This window comes from Heloderma suspectum, chromosome 2 (genome assembly GCF_057233095.1).
Source record: "Heloderma suspectum isolate Gila_16-S chromosome 2, 16-S_ref, whole genome shotgun sequence".
Classification (NCBI taxonomy): domain Eukaryota; kingdom Metazoa; phylum Chordata; class Lepidosauria; order Squamata; family Helodermatidae; genus Heloderma; species Heloderma suspectum.
In genome coordinates, this window is record NC_139459.1 from 250,992,609 (window position 1) to 251,016,826 (window position 24,218).

General features: G+C 43.8%; 1 protein-coding gene and 1 long non-coding RNA gene across 4 annotated transcripts in view; one reads left to right on the forward strand and one right to left on the reverse strand.

Annotated features, from left to right (window-relative positions):
• Window positions 1-24,218, forward strand: part of LOC146354381 (uncharacterized) — an 87,028-nt gene that overhangs the window by 49,057 nt on the left and 13,753 nt on the right. The window contains exons 4-5 of one of the 3 annotated variants that reach the window (XR_014788376.1): window positions 1,527-1,619; window positions 23,205-23,272. The exons of the other annotated variants lie outside the window; for them this stretch is intronic. This is a non-coding gene — a long non-coding RNA (uncharacterized LOC146354381). The remainder of the gene's footprint in view (window positions 1-1,526; window positions 1,620-23,204; window positions 23,273-24,218) is intronic. 3 annotated transcript variants of the gene reach the window in all.
• Window positions 1-24,218, reverse strand: part of LOC146354382 (uncharacterized) — a 185,137-nt gene that overhangs the window by 38,997 nt on the left and 121,922 nt on the right. The window contains exons 27-33 of the mRNA XM_084838718.1: window positions 16,934-17,043; window positions 15,856-15,977; window positions 13,606-13,818; window positions 12,315-12,458; window positions 4,006-4,172; window positions 3,717-3,832; window positions 800-924 (exon numbers count right to left, since the gene is read on the reverse strand). Coding sequence (XP_084694844.1) covers window positions 800-924; window positions 3,717-3,832; window positions 4,006-4,172; window positions 12,315-12,458; window positions 13,606-13,818; window positions 15,856-15,977; window positions 16,934-17,043 — 997 coding nt within the window. The remainder of the gene's footprint in view (window positions 1-799; window positions 925-3,716; window positions 3,833-4,005; window positions 4,173-12,314; window positions 12,459-13,605; window positions 13,819-15,855; window positions 15,978-16,933; window positions 17,044-24,218) is intronic.

Sequence of the window (24,218 nt, forward strand, 5' to 3'; positions counted from 1 at the left end):
AAAATCTAAGTCAGCAGACAAAAGAGCAGTCGACAATACCTAAAAGTACATAAACGTACTTCAAATGCCTGAACAAAGCAGGAGATTAATTTTAAGTGGGGCACTGGGCAAAACATCCTTCCAACCACTAGGTAATACTACATAATTTGGCTTCAATTGACTTTTTTACCCAGTGCACCACCTAAAAGTAACCTCTGGCTTTACTTATATACCTGAGTTACAGCCGCCTTTATCTTTTTAGAAATGAGGGTCAGCCATTGCTAGTTTGTCCCAGAATGTTAAGTGTATTCTGTTCTGATACTTGCAACACCTACCAGTAACTAATTCATTCAGTTTGCAATCTCCATTTTGAGACTGGATCTAGGCTGTAGAACTCATGGCTACAATATCTGGCCTATTTTTTTTATTGTTTTATCCTTCCTCCATCTACTGTTTTTTGTATCACTTAGTCTCATGAGGAGACTAAGTTCTGAAGAACTCGAAAATTTGCACAATCTTTTCTGGTATTCTGGCTGGTCCTACTCAACTGTGGATTTTGAACTTTTATTGCAGCTCACATATTGTTATTGGTTTCTTAAAACCTGGATGAGATAAAAATGAGAACTGAGAATGCCTCTGTTTAAGACATATTTCAAACTGTTTCTTGTCTTGCATGTTGCTGGATAAAATGTGAGCATGTAAGTCAATGGGATACAATGAGAAAAAGCATTTTTCTCTACATTTAATCTCAATGGATTTATTACCGTACAGAAACTTCATGTAATGTTTAACATAAATCAGCAATGTTCATCCCAATTACCCTCTTCTCTTTTCTTGCAAACCCATGATTTTTTCCAATTGCAGCCAGTTCCTGGCATTAAACCTTTGGGAACAAACAGGTGCACACAGCAGTTCCAAAGGAATGTCCATGATTTCTTCCGTAACCTCAATTTAAAAACACACACATAAAAGCTGTTATTTTAGAAACAGATTACCAAGCAAAAAATCCAATCTTTAATAATATTCAAGGAATTACTATTCCCCATTCTGATAAGGGCTACTTCACACATTCCATTTTACAAGAATGGATATGCATATTTTAAATGCGTATGAAGAAGTACAATGTACACACATGGCAAATTCATACATGGAACCCCATGTACTACTCAGAGACACATGCCAGGAAGCTATGACACTATGTAATCTGCATGGGATGTTTTGTTTTCCTCTATGGTGCAGCCAGTGGTCTCTAGACTGAATATGAGAAACACCAGGTGATAGAAGGTTGCTGAAGAACTAGAAACTAAAGACTTAAGACCAAATCCTATCATGTTATGTTTTGCTGTGAAATAGACATGGGATGCATGATTTATTTTTAAAAATTCTATGCTATCCTTAAGTTAAAGGTTTTTGGAACACTTTACAATAGTATCATAAAGACAACAAACAATAAAACAGCAATAACAATAATTTTAAAAGCAGCACTAAAATGATCCCAACAGAAGTAAAAAAAAAACTCATCATAAGCATGTCTTCTTTTTTGAGAGAATTTAAAAAAGGGCTTCGCCTGATGCTTAAAGAACATCAGCATAGTGCTACACAAGTCTTCTTGGGAGAAAAATCCACAAACAGCACCACAGGTAAGAAGGCTCTCCTCCTAATCACCACTCATTTCACTTTAGATCAGGGTAGTCAACCGGTCCAGGAGAAGTCACAGCCAACACAGCAGTCTCAGCTGGTGAAAAGTGTCCCTTGCCACTGAAGATACTTGGGCCTCTAGTAACAAAGCTGGATTGATGAAGTGTTACACCCTTGCTTGGAACATGTATCTAACTTAGAACGTATTTCAGAGTAAGCCCCTCAGGAATGAAAGATGAGTGAGGAGTATTAGTCTGGCGCTAGCAGAACCTCTTCTCTCAACAGCTTCTGGTTCTGTTCCTGCCAGAAGCAGGCAACTAGCATTCTGGTAGAGCTGGCTCAGAAACTAGCACATATGCAGAATTAACAAGAGTACAGTGTGGGTGAGTTAGGAACTTTGTTTTAAATCAGGAATAGGCAGCCCATAACCGCTGACCATTGGCCATGCTGGCTGGGGCCGACGGGTGCTGCAGACCAAAACATCTGGAGGGCACCAGGTTGACTATCCCTGCCGTAGAGAGTGGAGCATGACAATCTGAGCTCCAACTTCAGGACTTACCCAGAAAATATGTTTAAGAGACACTAAGAAACAAAATGACTTTGATTGTTTAGCTATAAAATTTGAGTTATTGAAGGCCGTCCCAAAAGGGAATGGGGGGATGGGGGTAGAGATTGATAATTACCATAAGCTGAAAGACAAGGAAGATGGGGAGAGACGGAAGGGTGGTTACCTATCCTTAGTCTGCTGAGACAAACAGAAAGGAAGGGGGACTGTTGCTGGAGGCAGATTAAGTCCAAAAGGAGGGGACATTAGGCACTCCTAGGCCACAACACGGTACCCACTGGGCAGGAGCACAAAGATTCGAGAATAGGTCATCCACAGGCTGCATAGGGATTCCACTGGGCAGAAACACAGGGTGGTGGTGTGCAAATGCAGGTATCCAGCCAGATATAGTGGCTCATGTGCAGTATAAATGAGGGCTGTTTAAAGAAGAAATCGTAAAGGGAAGATGGCCTAGAGGAGCTCTGTGGAGTAAAAAATGAGTAACACTCTTACCTGAAAATGTATTTATTTTGTAAGCCAAACAGTTCAGTAACAAGTATTACAATAGTGTGCCTAGTTAATATAGTTGCATGGTTAACCTGATGTCTACTGAATAGCATATAGGAATATCACAGCCAACAGCTGATCCCACAAACAGTGCGCCGCCAGGTAATGGCACGTAGGTGGGCCTTCTCGGTAGTGGCACCCACCCTCTGGAATGCTCTCGCATGTGTGGTTTGAGAGGTGGAAACTGTGGCGAGCTTCAAATGCCTCTTGAAGATGTATCTGTTTACTCAGGCTTTCCCTGATTTGTAATCGACTATGACACTGCTCTGTTCTGCTGTTGTTCTTGTTGTATTTATTATTTTATGTTGTTTTTACATTGGTTTTTACATGGCATTAGATTATTTTAATGTAAACTGCTTAGACATTTTAGGATATTAAATGGTACAGAAGTAGCATAAATACATAAAATAAATTCATATATAAATATAGGATTCAAGTAGGGTAGTCATATTCAATACAGGTCAGAGCTTTTAAAACCTAGGCAGAAGGGGACATATTGGCAGATACAGCAATGGCAGCCCCAAACCAAGAAATGCTGCACCTGCCCCAGCCAAACATATCCCTGTGCACAATTTAAAGGTACAAGAGCCCTGTAGAGAATCTAGTACTCCAGAATTTGAAGAATTATCTGTAAGAAGGGCATATTTGGGGTTAGAAAGAATTGGCTATAGTGCATGCTGAAACCATCAGATAGGTCACGAAAATAGGGAACCATTTTGAAGAAACTTGCTCTTTTTTTCCTTTTCCATGTTCTTCTTATCAGCCCCCACCCCATATTAAAATCAACCCCTGACGATCTGTCCATCCACAGGTTCTGTCCTTTGGCACTCTGCAGCAGCACAACACAACTGGAATCAACACCAGCAGGCAGGCACCATGCCAAGGGAGAAGTCTCAACTTATTTTGGACTTGCTCATTCAACATTTTTGTAAGCTTCAGAGCACGGGGGATTATCGTTGCTGACAGCAGCAATTCTTACTCAACTTACCATTCTGAATGCACATATGAAACATTAGCCTTTGACCACTGCAAACGGGTACAAAATGTATTCCCATGAAGACCAGTCCAGTAGAGTCCTCCAGGCAATATCGAAAGAAGCAATTTCTTAAAAAAACAAAAAAATAGAAAATCTATGTCAAGTAGAAATGGGGAATATTTTATAACATCCTGCACATCAATTAAAAACAACAGCACCCAAATCAAAGTGCTAAAGATTGGCATTACCCATCCAAAGTCTTAAAAGAAAATAAAGCCTATGTGAAAACACAGTATTATACCTTCTCATTGTTACTGGTTATCCAGAGAAGGTCTGTATCCCTATACCGTCTGCATATATCCCTCGCCTCTAGCCAGTTTTTCGATATTCCTTTGTGAATGTAGTAACAGTTGCCATGCCAATATACCCAGCCATCTTCAACAGGACACCTCCCACCAATCAAGGTTCCTAAAATGTAAATATATGAATATGTTGAATCAGATCTAGGCCAAGGATGTTTTGTCACATATGTAGGTAAAATATACAGTGCAATAATCAAAACCCACAGCTAAAGTAAAAGGAAATTGCTTCACATAGAAAAATATATTCATAGCCCAACCAAGCTATATTTATTTGGCCCACCTTGCAAGATCAATCCAGCTTCCCTACCTATCCAAACATTGACAATTAAGTACATGTCGACCTACTTTTGTCCATTTCTCAGGTGCCACAGAGCTTGCATCCATCCTCTTCTCTTCCAGTAATGTGCTAACATGGAACTCTTCATCTTAGTGGTGATGGACAGTCTGCTATAAATTGATCTAACCCCTCCTCCAGAAGTGGTCAATTAATCAAATATTCAGTCAGTCACTTAAATAGCAACAGGTGTACTGGCAGAGGAACAACTGTGTTTAAATGTGCAACCTGCAGTCTTGGTGTGAGTGCTAAGAAAACAGAAACAAAGGACAGTATCCAATACTGCCTGCATGATAGCAGGACCTACTAATACCGCAGTAGGAACCTAGCAGTCCCTGAAGCAATTTAAAACGAGCAAAAACATTCCTTCCCAGAATGGGGCAGGTCAGTGGAGCTCACGGAACAGAGCTCTTCTGACCTGTCACATTCCAGAAATGAGTTTTTCCACTCTTTTACAGAGTTCATTTAGGAAATGCTAGTTTGTGTTGTGCATGTGGTGGGTCCCATGGGCACAAAGGAACAAGCGGAGGTGCAGTGGCAGTACTAGATACTACCCAAAAGTGAGATTTGTACACTCTGCAAGCACATTATGAAGCTTCTTCGCTTATACCCCAAATAACTGTCTGTACATAAGCATACTGGAACATCAGTTTGGGAGATATTTGGAGGAATCTGTGGGGTTTTTTGTTTTTTTTAAAGATAGAACAAAGGTACGGCAATTTTAATTATAGTTTAAGGGAGCAATCCTATGGCCACTAGACAGCGGCTTGAGGGCCATACGATATGTTGTTTTCCAGGAACCGACCTCCTCCCACTTCCGCGCTGCCTCAGAGGCAGTGCGAAACAGCCCCGTCCTCCGCACTCAGAAGAAGAGCGCAGAGCGGCTGAAAAGGGGTGTGTCTAGGGGCGTTCCAGGGCGGGGAGGGTGGAAATGCCTGAATGACACCTCCTATGTGTCAGCAGCCTCCTCCCCCACGCAGCCCTCCTGTGGCTAGACAGCCACAATCGGCTGTCTAGCCAAAAATGCTGTGCAGGAGAAGCACGGAGGGAACAATCTCCTCTGTGCTTCCCTTGCCCTGCTTTGGATAGGTCGTCGCCTCTGAATTCAGAGGTGGCCACCTATCTGGACAGGATTGTGCCCTTAGTATATATAAAAGAAAAAGGCAAAATTTGAGAAAACTCCTGAATTTCAGAGAAAATTTGTAGCAGGCTAATAAGTAGGAGGAAGTTTTAGCAAAATTTCTCAGCACAGCACAGACTGCAGATCTCTTCTTCCAATAGTAGGTATATCTATGTTGGGTATATTTTTGCTGGGAGGGTGGAGATACAGTCAGGCTGTTGTACATGTCATTGCACGCTAAGTGACAGAAATAAGAATGCCATTTTTTAGGTTTAAAGGTAGATTTTCTCATTTTCCCCACTGACTTCCTAAAACACTAGCAATTGCTAGAGAAAAGACTAGAGAAAAAACTGAGGAGGTAAATGGCATCACCTCCTTGTAAATTATGGCAATTATTGGTCTTGAGAATTTAACATTTTTCTTATGTTTGTCCTACAGTATTACAGATCTACTGGCTGCTGGATTTGGGGGAGGGGTGTCAGTCTCTTTGAAATCAGGACTCAATGAAGTCTGTTCAAAACTGGTTCTTTGCAGTACAGTCATAGAGGCCTTAAGACCATAAAATTTCTCTTCTGTACTATCACCTCTTGATGACTACATGAACTTACAGGAAGTAACAGGGATGGTACATAAGGACTGATTCATGTCCAGTAAGTCTTAGATTACGTGGAGGAAGTGACTGCTATCCCCACATTTGCTGTGTGTCAGGATACTTGGACATATTTATTTAATTTCTATACCGCTCAATAGCTGAAGCTCTCTGAGCGGTTTACAAAAATTAAAGCCACAAAATACAACATAAAATATAAAATATGAAAGCTTGGAACTACAATACAAAAGTACAACCAGACTAAAACCTAGCAGCAATGCAGGGATTTAAAATACAGATTTAAAACAGCAGTTAACAGACTAGAGTGCTGAAATGCTGGGAAAATAAAAAGGTCTTTACCTGGCACAAAAAGAAGTACAACATAGGTGCCAGATGAACCTATCTAGGGAGCTCATTCCACAGCTGGAGTGCCACAGCAGAAAAGGCCCTCTTCCTGGTAGCCACCCGCCTCACTTCCTTTGTCAGGGGCTCCTGAAGAAGGATTCCTGAAGATGATCTTAGGGTCTGGGCAGGTACATATGGGAGGAGGCAATCCTTCAGATAACCGGGCCTCAAGCCATTTAGGGCTTTGACTGTTAATACCAGCACTTTGAATTGGGCCTGTCAATGGACTGGCAGCCAGTGCAGCTGGAAAAGTACTGTCATAATGTGGCCAGACTCTGTTAACAATCTTGCTGCACTGTTTTGGACCAGCTGAAGTTTCTGGACTGTTTTCAAAGGCAAGCCCACATATAACGCATTGCAGTAATCCAGATGAGAGGTTATCAGAGCATGGATAACTGTAGCTAGGCTATCTGTCCAGATAAGGATATAGTTGGTATATCAGCGTAAGCTGATAATCAATGTTTTCATGTATCCTAAGGTCTTCAGTATGCTCATTACTATCTCCAGTAAATCCAATGCACTGGTGCGAAAGAAGTGATTAGGGTAAAAACAACAACACCTCAGGCTCTATACAGGCCCTGGGTACTACTCCAGGTGCACATTGTAAAAATCAGGCTGTTTCTGCCATCCCTGCAACTTCTAATTAAATCAAATGGTTATCTATAGTAGGCAGGATGGTTGGGAGGGCCAGATCTATATGGTGGGTGGGGAAGAAATGAAACTAGCTCAGAAAACTCTAATCTCTGGTGCACCTTGATGAACTAATTGAGAGCCTAGAGAGACTGAATCTGTCATGCCTCTCCTGTGTCAGGGACCCATCCTTGATTAATTTCAGGACCTTCAAGAGACATCAATTCATCCATTTTCTCCAGTCTAATTATAAATTGGACTAAGCAGGTTCCACCTATCACCAAGGTGGGCCAGGGTTAATATCAAAAAGCACCTTGTGACTCAGAGCATTTCTACACGAGGTTAAAATCCCACATCTTTTCCGGAGGCCAATCTAAACGGAAACGCTTTGTGAAGCGATTTGGGCAAAGTCTGCATTTTCACAGAACTGGATTAGCTCTTTCCATGGTACACACAGTACTGTATTCCTCTGCTTTTGCAGTGTAAATGGGAACTGAAGCCACATTAGTTGGGGTGGGGTGGGTGACTCCCACCACAAGTAGAAATTAACATCAGCTATTGCGTAGGTGCGGGGCAGCCAATGAGCAGAGGCTTGCTCCCCCTCCATCGCATGTTCAACGAAGTGCAATACAGGACTTGCTTACGAGCAGACATACATGACAAACCCCGCATACCCCACATACACACACACACTTACAGTCAGGGCCAGAAATATTGGAACAAGGATAACTGTTTTGGCAGTTGGCCTCTGTACACCACCACATTGAAGTTGAAAGGAAACACACCCAGGTGGGAGCGAAGTCAGGACTTTCAGCTGTAATTCAAGGGGTTTGACGAAAGTGGGGCACTAACCATTCAGGAAGGACAGCCAGTGGCATAACCCCCCCCCCCATCGTTGGTGGCTCATAAGTAATGGAACGAATGGCTGACAAGCAGCTGCATGGCCAGGTGTGGCCTGTTTCCTGGGTACCCCATGACCAATCAAGCAGATAAAAGGCCTGGAGGTGATTCTGAGTGTTACATTTGCATTTGGTAGCTGTTCATTGGAACTCCCAACATGAGGTCCAAAGAGGTGTCCATGCGAGTGAAGGAGGCCATCATTAGGCTGAGGAAACAAAATAAACCCATCAGAGAGATAGCAAAAACAGTGGGAGTGGCCAATACAACAGTTTGGAACATCCTGAAAAAGAAAGAATTAACTGGCAAGCTCAGCAACAGCAAAAGGCCTGGCAGACCACGGAAGACAACTAAAGTGGATGACCGCAGAATTCTGCTCATGGTGAAGAGGAACCCTTTCACAACATCTAGCCAGGTCAAGAATGCTCTTGCAGAGGTAGGCATGTCGTTATCAACATCTACAGTCAAGAGACGGCTTTATGAATGTAAATACAGAGGCTTCACAACAAGGTGCAAACCACTAGTAACGCTCAAGAACAGACAGGCCAGATTAGCCTTTGCCAGCAACCTCAAAAAGTTCTGGAATAAGATTCTTTGGACTGATAAAACCAAGATTAACTTGTACCAGAATGCTGGGAAGAGAAAAGTATGGAGAAGGAAAGGAACAGCTCATGATCCAAAGCATACCACATCATCTGTCAAACATGGTGGAGGCAGTGTTATGGCATGGGCATGTATGGCTGCCAATGGAACCGGGTCACTGGTGTTTATTGATGACCTGACTGCTGATAAAAGCAGCAGGGTGAATTCTGAAGTGTATAGGGCTATACTTTCTGCTCAGATTCAGCTGAATGCTGCCAAACTGACAGGACGCCGCTTCATATTGGAGATGGATAATGACCAAAACTTACAGCAAAAGCTACCCAAGAGTTTCTCCAGGCAAAGAGGTGGGATGTTCTGCAATGGCCAAATCAGTCACCTGATCTCAACACAATAGAGCATGCTTTTCACTTATTGAAGGCAAGACTGAAGGCAGAAAGGCCCACAAACAAGCAGCAGCTGAAGGCAGCTGCAGTAGAGGCCTGGCAAAGCATCTCGAGGGAAGACACTCAGCATTTGGTCATGTCCATGAGTTCCAGACTTCAGGCAGTCATTGACTACAAAGGATTTTCATCCAGGTATCAAAGGCGATCCTTAAGTTTGAAATGATGTTGGTTTGTTCCATTACTCATGAGCCACCAGTGATGGGTGTGTGTGTATGACACTGGCTGTCCTTCCTGAATGGTTAGTGCCCCACCTTTGTCAAACCCCTTGAATTACAGCTGAAAGCCCTGACTTCTCTCCCATCTGGGTGTGTTTCCTTTCAACTTCAATGTGGTGGTGTGCAGAGGCCAACTGCCAAAACAGTTATTCTTGTTCTGATATTTCTGGCCCTGACTGTATGAGCATGGCAGGCCAGCAGAATTAGCAGGAGTGCAAGAGGCGCTGAGAGCAGAGAGCGAGGAGCCAGCGAGGAGGGAGTGCGGCTGGCATGTTGACTTTGGGCAGTTAATATAGATCAATCAACAGGCTCCCTCCCCACCTGCCCAACAAACAAACACGGGGTCAATGAAGTGCTTCAGAGTACATGTTTGTGAAAATCATCTGCCCTGGCAATCACCCTTCCTTAGCTGCGCAGCTTCGAATCAACCCACTGTTTCTCAGCTGTGCTCCTTCATAGCTTCACAGCTTCAAAACAGCGGGGCTGGCTCCCCACACCCACTCCCAAGTGCAATGACTATTTAAAGTGAGAGGCAGCGACTGAGCCAGCATTTCTCAGCTGTGCTCCTTCGTAACTGCACAGCTTCAAAACAGCACGGCTGGCAAGGTGGAACTGAAGGCAATGAGTTACTTCTGGATAGACATGTTTACCCCTCTGGTCTCCTCCCGCCCCTGTCCCATGCTACTTTCCCTTCCGCCAATCAGCAGCGTTTCCAGCAGCCCACACCAAAGCCAGCTGAGGTCACACGGACTCCCGAACAGCACTGAAGATGCTGTGACAGGAAAATGCAACACAAAATGAGTTTGAAAGAAACCCAGATTTAGGTAGGAGTGCACGAAAGCCACTTACCTGGTCTCGCAGCTTGCTTTGCGGTGGGGGGGAGGCGCTTTGCTGCTCCCCCCGAAGTTCAGGCCGGGGGGGGAGGCTCCCGCCTCACCCGGCCGAAATTCAGGCCAGGGGGGAGGCTTCCCGCCTCACCCGGCCGAAATTCAGGCCGGGGAGGAGGCGCCTCGCCTCGCCCGGCCGCGAAATAAAAAGTTAAAAAAAAAAACACCCCCGTGATAGGCTACGTGACGATTAACGTAGCCTATCATGGCTAGATCTGCAAAGTCAGCCGTGATAGGCTACGTTAATCATCACGTAGCCTATCACGGGTGACTTAAAAAAAAAAAAAAAGCGCGTACGCAAATGGCGGCCCGCATAGGGAGCCGCCATTCGCGTTCCTTATTTGGTCGCTGTAGTCTACGTAATCTTTACGTAGACTACAGCGACCAAATAAGGAACGTGAATGGCGGCTCCCTATGGGGGCCGCCATTAGCCGTACGCGCTTTTTTTTTTAAAGTCACCCGTGATAGGCTACGTGACGATTTACGTAGCCTATCATGGCTGACTTTGCAAATCTAGCCGTGATAGGCTACGTTAATCGTCACGTAGCCTATCATGGGCGCGTGTTTTTTTTGTTTTTGTTTACTTTTATTGGAATGGCGGCAGCGGCAGCCGGTCGAAAGACTGGCTGCCGCCTCTGCCCCTGTCGAAGACCTGACGAACCGCCGCCAGGACCCGCCGCCGGGAGGGACATTCGGGAAAGGTAAGTCCCGTCCCGGGGGGGCGGGGGGCGGGGGGGTGCAGAGAATTTCTCCCCGAAACTACTTCAGGGGGCCAAACACGTTGGCACTCGGCCCCCCGAAGTTTCGGGGAGAAATTCTCCCCCATCCCTAGATTTAGGGCAAGAAACACTCTGCTTCTGGATTCCTTGCAGGATTGAGCTTGGCTCCTTTTCATGTGGTTTCACCTGGGAGTTTTCTTTCTGGGCAAGTTCTATATGATTCATTATACAGCCACTAGATGGTGCTGTGATATAGCGGGATTCTGGAAATTCACCAGAAATTTATTGTGCCTTCAAGTCTCTTATAGCATTTTCCCTGTAGAGAATTAAGCTGCTATAATGGCCAGAATGGATGGGAGGGGCCCTGGAGGTTGATGACGTTGTGTAAAGGACCCACAAAAAACTACAAGTGACCAGTCACAAGCACACAATAAAAGCCTTGTGTAGAAATGTTCTCAATCAAATGTTCCTCCAATAAATAACCCATTTATATCCTTTTTAAACAGACAGGTTGGTGCACCTGCCTAGGAGTATATTTTCTCATTGTAAGTACTTCAGCCTGCAATTTTTCCCTTGTTGTGCATTGTCCCTCTGGTAAATGCCAACACCTGCTTGTTAATTACTGAAACTAGTAAACTAGGAAACAAAATTATCTTTATCGAAGGCCCTTGGTTCTTGAGCTCTACCAGTAAATGTCAGAAATGATTGAGACAATACATGGTGCACAGCACAATTTGCAGTCATTTTAATCTGATCCATAAATTGCTGACATTCTTTCAGAGCACAAATATAAAACATTTGTCCCTTGTAAGAAAAAAATAAATTACATGGGAAAATCCCCAATTATATTTTTCCAGTGATTTTTTTTATTTGTCGCAGAAACATAAACTTTTATCTGAGAGACCTCTGATTCATGCTTGACTGAGTATTGGGCTTCTACCAAATGATTTGTTGGATTAATTTAAGCTCATTATCATAAAACATAATCCAGAATCTTATCCTGCAATCTTATCCTACAATCAGATCCTTGATATCTCGACAAAAGCCTGCCTGTGATCTCTATTCTGCCTTGTTTTCCTGATCATTCAAATCCTGAACTAACTCATGACTTCACAAGGGCCAGAAACTGTTCATTCTTTAAGAACCAACCTCATTACTTCACTTAACTACAACATACTTGCATTTTGACCTGGGTTTAGATTTTAACCTCTCAGCTTCTAATAAATTAAGATCTGGTTCTATATATTTAACCCATTGTCCCCCCAAATTAATTTCAGCTAGAAAAGGATCATGGCCACTTTTTGGAAAATTCCTACTCTATAGATTTCATCTTAATCAAGATTCTTGTATTCACAGGAGCAGAAAATTGTGAGAAGAGAAGAAATACAGGAATGTTTCCCGATCACCTTTTTCACAAGTAAAAGTAGGATCATTTTTGCTGCAGAACAAGCTGTCTCCACATAACCCTGTATGTGGGTTGCATGGTACACCATCATCACACTTCCGGCATATTTGTTCACACATCTCCCCAAATCTTCCAGCAGCACAATCTATAAAAATGTAAAATGTTACATTAGGATAAAATACAAAGTGGGCTTCTGTAAATTCACACTAATAACCATTTAGAATGCACTAACAACCATTTAGTTGTAAGCCACATCCATGAAAAAAATCCATCTACAGATGCATAATAATGAATTCTGAAAAAGCAATTTTATTAAATATCAAGTTTTAAGGCATGAGACTTGTGAGGTCTGCTTGAATCATTCCAGCATAAATCTGGCATAAATTTTTGGCATCTATGAGAATAAAAGAAGTGGCGATACATTAGAAATTTATGGCAAATTGTGATGCAATATTTGCTACGCTTACTTTCATCCTTTGTTTACCTGGCTCCTTTGCTTATTATTTTTTTAAAATTCATGAACATATATACTTCTGCATACCTAGAGAGTATGCAGAAGCCACTACCTTATTTTTGGATGACCCCATTTTACTTCCTAACACCCAATTTTGCTGCTATTAAACATAATGTAAATGAACCATTTATCTTTGGGTCGAATGATATAAATTTCAACAGAGATAATTGTAATGAACTATACTGTCAGGATTTCCTTTGCCCCTGCTGAAAACTTCAAAAGCCAAATCAAAACACAGACAAAGGGCGTCAATCCATGGCTTTTAATCCACTTACTTTATTGGGTCATACAGATGCAAACTGTCAGCGACTCACAGTCTACAAAGGAAATGCCTTCAGGGAGTTCAAAAGAAAGCTACGAAAGTTGCCCATTGTTTGAAGAAAAGGTGGGCTACTATCCTAACTTAAGCGGGGGATCTCCCTCTCTCTCGTAAGGCCTCTAAGCGCAGCTGTTCACGCCAGGCCAATCGGGCAGACCGTCTAAGCTCTGCCCCTGCCATCTCTCTCTTGGCTCTGCATCTGCACCTGGCGTCTAAGAATTCAGGCTCTCCAAGCTCCACCTCTCCCTGTTTGCTATCTCTCACAGGGGTGTGTGAAGAGAGGTCTTCTCCATCCAGCTGGGCCTTTGAAGCCTGAGGAGTCTGTGTCTCCATCTCTGGACAGGCCTGGGAAACTTCCTCCCCCACATCTTGCAATTCCTCTTCCGAATCTGAGTTGCTGTGCCACTCCCTGTGCTCTGAGGCAACCCTAACATATACACACACGTATTCAATGCATACCTGATTTGATCCAGGTTGCCACTTTTTTGTCCCTAGTGTTATATAGGTCCATACCAGTGTGTATCATGAAATCCGTCCCTTCTCCTACCACTCCAGTACACGTTTGCAAGACTAAACAGGCTTGTGTAGCTTTATCTAAGGAAGGGTACTTAGGAGCTTTTCCGGTGGGCAAGTAAAATGCTCTTCCACTGTGCTTGGTAAAGAGATGAACAGCTGTTTGAAATAAAAGTAAGTCAACTGAATGGAAATCCATAAAACCTTAATGACGTTAACTATTGTGCAGATGACTGATGTGCAACCTGCAAAACCACGAGCGGATAGATATAGCCTGCAGATGACCTGGGCCCAAAACTAGATGGACAAGCTGTTTAATATTTTTGAAGATGTGTATGGGTATGTAGGAAATGTATTTTTCTAATTTTTAAAAAAACTTCTGCAAACTGTGGGGTTACCTCAAGCAAGCTGATACTACCCACACTTGTTAGATGGGACTGCTTTGGCTGCTCAGGGACCAGCACTCACCTCTGGATTTTAGAAATAGAGGGAATATACATTAGTAAGCCATAGTGTCCACATGCAGACATGGAGGGCTAAGAAATAGGAGGCTCTGCAGAGTTGTTGAGGATATCTACCCACTGTAGAAACTCTCTAGCCATGCAGAAATATATTGCATGGGGGGCAGAACCCACAAAATCACAACAAAGGTTTAGCCTGCATGCTTCCCTTATGTCACTGTGGAGTATTCCCAACTGCCAAGGGCAATGGACATGTATTCATGTATAGCCTGAAATGGGGAATACCATTAGGTGAGGGTAAAGTGGCTGCAGGGAGAATTTCTGTGTATAGTTGTGGGGAGAGTATACCCCACGGGGGACTCCACAACCATCCTCCAAATTTGCCCCTGCAGCTTTTCATCCTTATCTGGAAAAGCCATTCATGCCTTAATCAGCACCAAGTTGGACTGATGTAATGCGCTATATATGGTACTGCCTTTGATTCTTCATTCTGTATAGGATGTGTCTGCCAAAGATCAAAGCATATTAGTCCAATCCAACTGCTCTGGTTACAATTTGTTTTTGGACAAAATTCAAAGTTCTGGCTTTGATAAAGCCCTAACTGGCCTGGAATCAGGCTATCTTCAGAATCACCTCTTTCCATAGGAATCTGCCCAGAAACTCTGCTTTACTATGGAGGTTTTCCTCTGTTTTCCCTTGCCAGCTGAAGTATGGTTCGCAGACATGAAAAAGACAACCTTCTCACTTGTGGCACCCAGATGGTAGAATGGCTTGCTCCTGTTTCAGCAAGCAGTGAAGATTATTTTATTCCAGCAAACATTTTCATGATTTGCTCTCTAAATGTGTTTTAGAGAGCAAACCTATGGCCCCTAGACAGGGTCTGAGTGGCTACAAGATACTTCGGATTCGTGGATCCGAGGCCAGAGACAGTGCTCCAACCTCAGCCCCGCTCCCTGCTAGCACAGAGAACCGCACCTGCTGCCTCTACGAATTCGCAAACGTGAGCTCAGAGAGGAAGGAAAGCGGGCGGTTCTGTGGGTGGGGAGGGGAGTGGGGCAGCCAGCTTACAAAGAACCCTCCAGCTGCCTCAGCCTCCTTCCATCCTGCTCCACAGAGTCCCAGCTAGATGGGCAAAATCGCCAGTTTAGCGAAAATGCAGAGCTGGGGAAGTTGGTCCTCCTGCTCTACATAGGATCCCCATCAGCCTCGGAGTTAGGAGGCTGATGGGAATCCTGATAGGATTGTGCCCTTAATTGGTCTATGGAATGTGTTTTAACAGCAGCTTTTTATTGTTTTACTATTGTTTTATTTACTGCTGTGTTTTATTTGTATTTATTGTCACCTTGAGTACATTTTGGTGTAAAAAGGCAGGATAGAAATGAATGAAATCATAAATAAAATAATCCTATGTGAGTAAGGTTCATTAAAATCAGTAGGACTTACTTCCAAACTAAGCATACATATAATTTACTTGTACAATTGGAGAAAGACAAGTTTTTAAGAACGCTGAAGAAGACATGATAGTGCTGTCGTAATCTATGATTTACACACCACTTATTGTCCAATGATAATCTCTTGGAAAACAGGTTTCACATGTTTTTGAAGCACTACAGAAAAAATTTTGATCATATGATTGTAAAAGCAACAATAATAAGGTGCACAAACCACAAGAAATAGAAGCACTATGATATTATTTTCAACTCTTTGAAAGCAAGTTATGTTTGAATCACCTTACCTTCTTCTCTCTTGCAAATCCACTTTCTTTGCTGGGAACAATCTGTCACAGAAAGATATCTTCTGAAAGCAACTCCACAATCAGAAGCAGATCGTGTGTATCTTCTGTTTCGCCTAACCACCCTGCAAACAGTTAAAAAGAAGAAAAAATGTCCAAGATCTGAAAAACCAAACTGTATTCCTACAACCTGCTATAATTTAATATTACTGCATGAAGTTTGTGAAACCAAAATAGTTTTCAACAATGATCCTCAATTCGCTATCTAAGAATATTAATTTAAAAACACACTTAGAGATTTCAGGCTGGCTCAGTCTTATGAGAAGTATCATATAGTCCACCTGTTACAAAATTTCATGCAAAACTCAAAAGATTCTAGAGTTTCACAAAAAGCCAAGCCACTCTGAAATACCCATTTCAGCGTGTGAAAATTATTGGCCCATTCAGACGATCATATCTTCCTTTAATAAGCCAAGATATGAATGAGCCTTTTGCCTGTGCATATAGCCCGTTCTCTCCAGGATATTAAACTATGGTCTGAAGTTGATTTAATATCCTGTCTTGTTTCAAAACTGGCAACCAATTTCCCAGTTTGGATGAAACGGGAAACGATAGTTAATTAGGGACTTCCTGATTTGATTGCTCACTCCACAAAGGGAGGAGCGTAGGGCTGTGTGCACAGGCAAAATACTTGTTCATATCTTGGCTTAACAAGTGGAGATATGATCATCCAAATGTGGCCATGGTTTTAGAGACCTGACAATCAGAGACAGATTCTTATTGAAACTGAATCTCTAAATCACTTCTGAAAGAACATGAGCTTTCTTTATACTGGTAGGCAATTATGATTGGATGGGTATTATTTATTTATTTGAAGCATTTTTACCCCACTCCTCACCTTAAAAAGCCCCCCAGAGCAGTTTACAAAGATTAAGATGATATTTATTATTGTTGTTTTTCAAGTTGATCAAACTGGCAGATCAGTGTGTTTCTGTTGGGTGGTATGCACTTTGCTTAGGCTCTCAAAATTGATAGAATTGTCTTTTCTGCTAATGCTGGGCTATTTTAGAAATAGTCTCACCATGCATTTTGAAAGACTGAAGATGATTTATCTACCCAGAGATATTGATATGACCACTTGTAGAATGTCAAACCAATCCAGCTGTCATCTCCTTGATACTGTACCCACATCTGAAAGCATAAAAACAATAACCTGAACCATTTTTCAGAACAGAAAGTTTAGATTAATATGAAAGCTAATATTTCTCTAAATTAACCTATCTCATCATTGCCCCGTTAAACACAAACATGTTGCAAGCGGAAAAGTCCTAAAGCCTATTTTATAACAAAAATGATAACGCCTTTTGCCCAAACACAAGATTCAATTATTCTAAGAAGCAACACTTCAAACTAGAACAATATCCATTAACAGGAACATCTAACATATTTATACCCCAATCCTATAGCCAGCTAAAATGGCTGATGCTGCACCTTTATGTGCACCCATTCAAATATGACTAGTAGTGATTTGGCAACATACTAATGATGTTACCAGTATAACAAATTCAATAATGGTGATAATCAAAGCCAGAGTGCACAGCCCAGTCAATCATGATGCATTATACATGCCCAACTGGCAACCAGCTACACCCATTCCTGGGGCAAGGTGAATCTGCCTACTATCTTACATACACGTTCGTTTCTGGACTACTGCAGTGTGCTCGATCTAGGGCTGCTCTTAAAAATTGTCTGGAAGCTGCAGGTGACTCAAATTGCCAGATCACCACTGGTGATTAGAAAATGTGCCTAGGCAACCAAGTTTAAGTTATAAAGTTTTGGTTAGGTCATTTATTAATCATCTTAGATTTATAGATTGGTAGGTTAACCAGCCATGTCCACTCAAATCAACTGAAATATGTAGGATTGATGAAAGTTCTTATAAAATTTCAGGGTACTGAAAAAAGAAACTATGGAAAGAGTTAGGACACGACGCAGATGTCTTCAGTGAGGGAAGTAGGTATCAGCTAAGGTACAGACTTAGAAGATCTCCCAAATAGTTGAATAAGTATTGGGAAGGGGCTATAGACACACTTTAGGTCTGATAGAAAGTGGACTTAAGAGGTAATGCACTACTAGGAGCATCGTAAGAGACCCAAGTGGGACAGTAGTGCAGTCTTGATGGGAAACTGCTTTTCTCATCTTTCCATGTATCATGGAAGCAGTGTTCCTTCATTTCTCTCTGTCTCTGTCTTTCTCAAACTTAATTGGCCTTTAATTTAGATAAGGATGGCTTTTAAATAGTAATTTACACAGTAAACTGGACTAAGCATGCTTATTACAAAATGGGACATTGGAAATTACTGCGAAGGTCCATTCTGGTATAGTATGATGGAGGTGTCCAAAAAGACTGGGTTGCTTCCTTGGCACAACCCAGGAAGGCAGGGATCACATGATAGTGATCTTCCAAGTTCTGCTTCCTCTGGCTCCACCCCCAGTTTCTTCCATGGCCAAGCAAGGAGAAATGAGTCTAGGAACAAAGCAGTAAGTATGGAGAGAGTATCCTGAGAGGCAAAGTAGGATATATGCAGTAAGGTGTGCTATCCTGAGGTGTATGTCAGTTGGTATCTTGTCAGCCACCCATGAACAGTGGGGTTGGACACCTCCATCACACCATACCAGACTGGACCTTCATTTCATTCAGGGACATGCCCAAGCTGAAATTTGATTAGGAGGGGATTATGGCTGACTTCAAGGTGAGGATACCACCCGTCGGAGCACCCTCCTGCCCAAGGCTGCTTTGGCCGAGGCAATGAATCCAATTTGTAATGTCTCGTGAAAGTGTTACATGTTGACTAGGTAGCTACACTACAGATCTCTGCTAGACTAGCATTTATGGGAAAAGGAGTAGAAGCTGCTGGGGCCCTGAGATACAGTGGACTAGGAACATGCTATGCATCATATGCTGATGTGATGTGATGCAGGCCTTAATCCAGCATGCTATGGTGGCCTTGGAGGCCTTTTTGCCTAGTGATGTTGGGTAGAAAGACACGAATAGTGAATCTTTTGAGGTGCAGATCCTTGGTTTTATGTATATAAATTTTTAGAGCCCTGCAGGCATCTAATTTATGCCATAGCTTCTCAGAACGATGAGAACGATTTGGACAGAAAGATGGAAGGTGACAGGTGCGACACAGAGTTTACCTTTGGTATGAAGGAAGGGTCAAGTCTGAGTATCACTGTGTCACTGATGAAGACACACAGATGGTCTCAGATAGAAAAAGCTCCCAACTCGGAAACCCTTCTGGCTGAAATGATGGTTATAAGGAACACCACCTTAAAAGACACAGTCTGTAGGGGTTCAAAACACAGTTCAAGAGCGGTTCAAACAGAGCCTTGGTGAGTGCTTTTAGGACTGTGTGTAGGTTCCAGGATGGAAATCTGTGCACTCCTGGAGGGTTGAGGAAAAGAGCAGCTCTTAGGAAACATTTTAGATGCAGGGGATGTCACCAGTGGTGCATGTCGAGGTCTTGAGAGAACTGAGATGATTCCTGTCTCTTTAACATTAAGGCCCATGTCCACACCTGCTTGGAGGAAGGAAAGGAGGTGGGTGAAGCCTGCCTTAGAAGGCTCCACAGTTTTGTGTTTGGGAAAAGCCGTCCAGGCTCCTTCATAAGTATGCTCTGTTGATCTTTTCCTAGAAGACAGGAGAGTATTAATGAATGGTATCCAAGGCTCAGTTTTTGCCACTCAGTTTCCATGCTGTTAGAAGCAGCCTGGCTGGATCTGGGTGAGAAACAGGTCCCTAAGTGAGGAGATCTGGTTGCTCTGGAAGGAACTAGGGATTTGTCAGATGCAGTTGTAATATTTCTGAAAACTGCCTTGGCCAGTGTGGGGCCGTGAGGATGACCGTGGCTTGCTCTGCTTGTATCTTGTGAAGAACTCTTGAAGTTAGAGGTGTTGGTAGAAAGGCAAATAGAAGACCTGGGGCCCAGAGTGATGTGAGAGCGTCCTGTGCTTTCGCCATGCTGGACTGGAAGCGGGAGAAGAACTGAGGTAGTTTGTGATTTGGGGGGGATGCGAAAAGGTCTGGGGTTATGAGGCCAAAGTAGTGTTGAATTTGGTGTCTTTGAGGGAGTTAGATAGCTCGTTGATGTTCACTAGGCAGTCGTGATCTGACAGGCACGTTAAGAGTTGTGTGAAGGTTCCTTTCTGCTCTGGAGAGAGAGGGAGCCCTCAGAAGGAGATTGTCTAAGTAGGGGTATAGATGGAAGTCTTGAAGGTGGAGAAAGGCTACTACCACTGACATCATCAGTTTTGAGAAAACCTTCAGGGCCGAGGCCAGGACGAATGGGAGGGTATGGTATTGGAAATGCCTGTTCTGGTAGGGGAACTGAAGGAATCTCTTGTGGGCCACGGCAATGAGGACGTGCAGGTAGTCCTCTGTGAGATCTGTTGAGGCTCTAATGGAGGGCCTCTTGTATAGCCTGGAAGGCTATACTCCATTTTGAATGTGCGATATGTCATGCATTTGTTGACATATTTCAGATCCATCTCCATGACCCGTCTTTCTTCGGAACAATGAAGAAAATAAAATAAATACCTGAGAACATTTCTGGAGTTGGAACAGGCTGTATTGCCCAGATGTCCAGGAGGTGCTGAATAGCTTGTGAAATAATGGCTCTCTCCAATGACAGTTGGAGGCAGAGGAGAAATCTGTCCCTGGATATGTGGAAGAATTTGAGCTGAGTGCCCATTTGTTCTAGGATGAGGTTTCCTACATGGGAAGGAACCCCTGTAGACTCCCACCCACCTGGGGCAGATTCCTGTCAAAAGTGCTGGTGGGTGGACTTGGATGTCTGTGAGGGATTGGGACAGTTGGTTCCCTGATGGCTCTTTGGGGTGAAGTGGGACCAAAACCAGGATGGTTTAAAGGACCTGAAGTTTCTGGACCTACTGAAGCCTCTGGAGGGATGAAAGGAAGGATAGGACCTGGAGGGTGGTGTTTCTAATCTTTTTTGGGGATGAAGGCATTGCCCTTTTCTTATCCTTTGTTTCCATGAGGATGTCTTTGAGTGCCTCTTCACCAAACAGGCAAGCTCCTGTGAAGGGAACAGTGGCAAGTTTAGCCCTGGAATAGGTGTCGGCATTGCAGTGTTTTAGGCACACAGATTTCCTAGTGACAGTGGCCGCAGTGTCCTGCTGTCCAAAACACAATTATTAAGTCCTCCACCCAAAGCATGGATGCACAGGTGAAGAGTGGGGAGGCAGAGGATGCTCTGACAGCTAGAGAAACTGCTTTGTGAACGCTTTTGAGGACAAAGACAGAGCGCTTTTCATTAGGATCCTTGAATGGGGCAGCACTGTCTTTGGGAGAAATGGCTCCCGAAAGGAGGGCCCTCACTGGGGCATCTATGAGGGGTACCTTAAATTTTTTCCATTGTGTCAGGATCTGCTCAGTCTGGGAAACTCTGCAGCTCCACCTGGGGGCCAGACATAGAAGGCAGCCTGGCTCACAGTACTTGCAAGATTAGGCCCTGGCCTTGCAGTTTCTCCCAGGTCCTCTAATGCAGACCAGCTGGGAGCCTCAGGGAGTCCTATAAAGAGCTTCCTCTTCCCTTCAAACCTTGCCACAGCAACATAAGTCATTGAGGTGGCAGCACTGTGTTCCAGTTACTCATGCCTGATCTTTGCTACACCTTGCCAGTTCTTGACCCCTGGCTGTTTGGACTCTGCTTCTGCCTGTGGTCATGCTGCAAACCTGCTGGTAACTGACCCCTGCCTGTTTGGACCCTGCTTTCGCATCTGGCCCTGCCACACCTTGTTTGGGTCTGACCCTTGACCAGGGAACCTCTGTTCTCTGCCCACCTCCATTCCTCCTGGTCCTGGTGTTCTTGCCAAGGACACCTGCCGCCCACACCCCAGACTAAAGATAAGTATCCATTTCAAAACCCCTTGAGCGAAGACCAGTTAATTCAAAGTAACTGGGACACAAGAGCCCCCCCCCCCCCCGAAGCTGCCTGGCCTCTGTCATTGGCCTCAGAGGTAAGGCTGCCTGGCCTCTGTCATTGGCCTCACATGTAAGATTAGGCAGCTGGGCATGAGAGTTGGGGCCTTCCCAGTGGTGGTGCCAAGCCTGTGGAATTTGCTCATAGGTGGGGTCTGGCAGGCTCTTCCTTTGCTGATCTTTAGACAGATTGCTTGCTGTGGCAGGGAGTAGAATGTTTGTGCTATGTTAATGCCCTTTCTGCCTTGGAGCAGAGTGGCCCATTCAGAGCCCACCAGCTCCTAAAAAGTGAAGGGAAAGGAACCTCCCTGTTGGTTGTCTTGGATTCAGGAAAGACTGATGCTTCTCTGGAGGTGGCAGCTGGGGAGGGAGTAGGCTCTTCTGCAAAGGGGATTTTAGGCCTAGAATTGTCAGCACTTAAGAGAACAAAGGGAGGAAATCATCAGAGTTCAAGAGGTGTTCCTTAGAAGGCTGCTCAGTTTGAGCCAGGTCTGACCATTCTCCTACTTCCTGTTCTGAGAGATCTAAATGAGGGGGGTTGCTTTCATCATTACTAATCCTATGCACAGGGGGATGATCACTGGGCAAGAGGGAGTGAGGCAGTGGGGAGGTCTGGTCAGATTCTGCCGAGGAGGTAGCAGCGGCAAATGAGGTGATAGGTTTGCTTTTAGACACTCTCCCTTTAACATGCTATCCTTTTTTTGTCCTCTTTGTTCTAGGTGTGGCTCTGGGTGGGGGGGAGGATGGTGCCCTTTCTCTTTTCCTTGGAGTACCTGTTTTGGGCTATCTCAGAAAATCCCTATCGAGGATTTGGTCAGTAAGTTCACTGATGATCACGGCCTTAATTTTTGACATAAACTGATCTTCATTAAAGGGGAGGAGGTATTGATGGTCTGTGGCTGCTGGAGGCCTGAGTAGGCCTGAAGAGCTGAAGATGGTGCTGCCTGGAACTAGTGGGAATATTCTGGATGGATAAAATGGTGGCTGCCCTGTGGTGCTGCTCTAATCTCCCACTGCCAGCTCCAAACTGTGTGTGTCGGCCACGGTGTCCTCCACTGGGACCTATTTGGCATCAGAGGCCTCAGAAATCACCACTACCTGGTTGATAGGCTGTTGAATGGTGCTGTGGGGCTCCATTTGGGGCATGGCCTCTTCAGAGCTGATGAGGAGATATCTGCCTCATCAGGCTGGTATCTACCCTGGCCAGATGCAGTAGCACGGTTGCAAGGCTTGGGAGATGCAGCAGTTTGGTGGTTGAGGGAGCAGGATGCCAGCAAGCTCTGTGAGGAGTTATGCTGGCACTCACTTGAAGCCTTAATGACCCTAATGTGAGTAATTTTCTTTCCAGGCTTCTTTGAAGCTGTAGCTCCCTTACCTACTGGAGCCATCAGAACAGAGAGGAGAAAGTAAAGAGAGGTGTGTGTTTTTTTCTTAACAGAAGGGGAGAAGGAAGCCTGGGAGTGAGAAATTATAAGAAAAGAATTAAAGAGGTCAGAAAATGTTTTTTTTAAGTGGAGAACTAGAGAGGACACTCTAGAGATGACCTGAGTGAGGCAGGGAAGGAACTGGGGGCAGAGCCAGAAGAAGCAGCACTTGAAAGATCACAATCATGTGATCCCTGCCTTCCTGCGCAGCTCCAAGGAAACAAGCTAGCATTTTGGATGCCTTCTCACACTATACAGAGAACTCCAAATTGCTGTGGAAACCTAAGGCAGCATCATTACTTAAATAGATACAAACAATTTATCTCAACTTCAAGGAAACTTTCTAAAGCATTCATAGTCAATATATAACGGTTGTTAGCCAATCTTTTGAAAAGGTTTGTAAAACACTTCTATTATTATAAGGTAACTAATTGTGGAGTTGTAACCTGAAAAAAGATGCCTAGACAGGGATACAGCCACAACCAAATCTTCTTCTGTTGGAAAAAACCCAAGTGGAAACTGGTGCAAGAGTACTTGGTGAAATCAAATTTTGCACAAACAAATACATTGCCAAGACTAGTAAGAAAAGAAGGGCAGATGAGTAACACTTGTATTCTCAGACTCCTTACAAGTACCATCCTTTGGGACTCCAGACACAAACCCCCAACAGGAACTTGAAGTCCACTGCTGCAAATAGGGATGAAAGGACAAGGCACCCCATACAGATTTACAAGAGGAATCATGGAGAGAAAGACAGATCTTATGCCTCAAAGTAGTACTCCTAAATATCCTCCAGCCTTCCATCTCAACACAGAACACTCAGACACCTGGGACCTTAAAGTCTCTTCCTCAAGGATATGAGGAAACTGTACTGGCTAAACAACTATCCCTTACTCAGACAGCTTTGGCTATTGGGTGATATAGGAATGTAACATAGT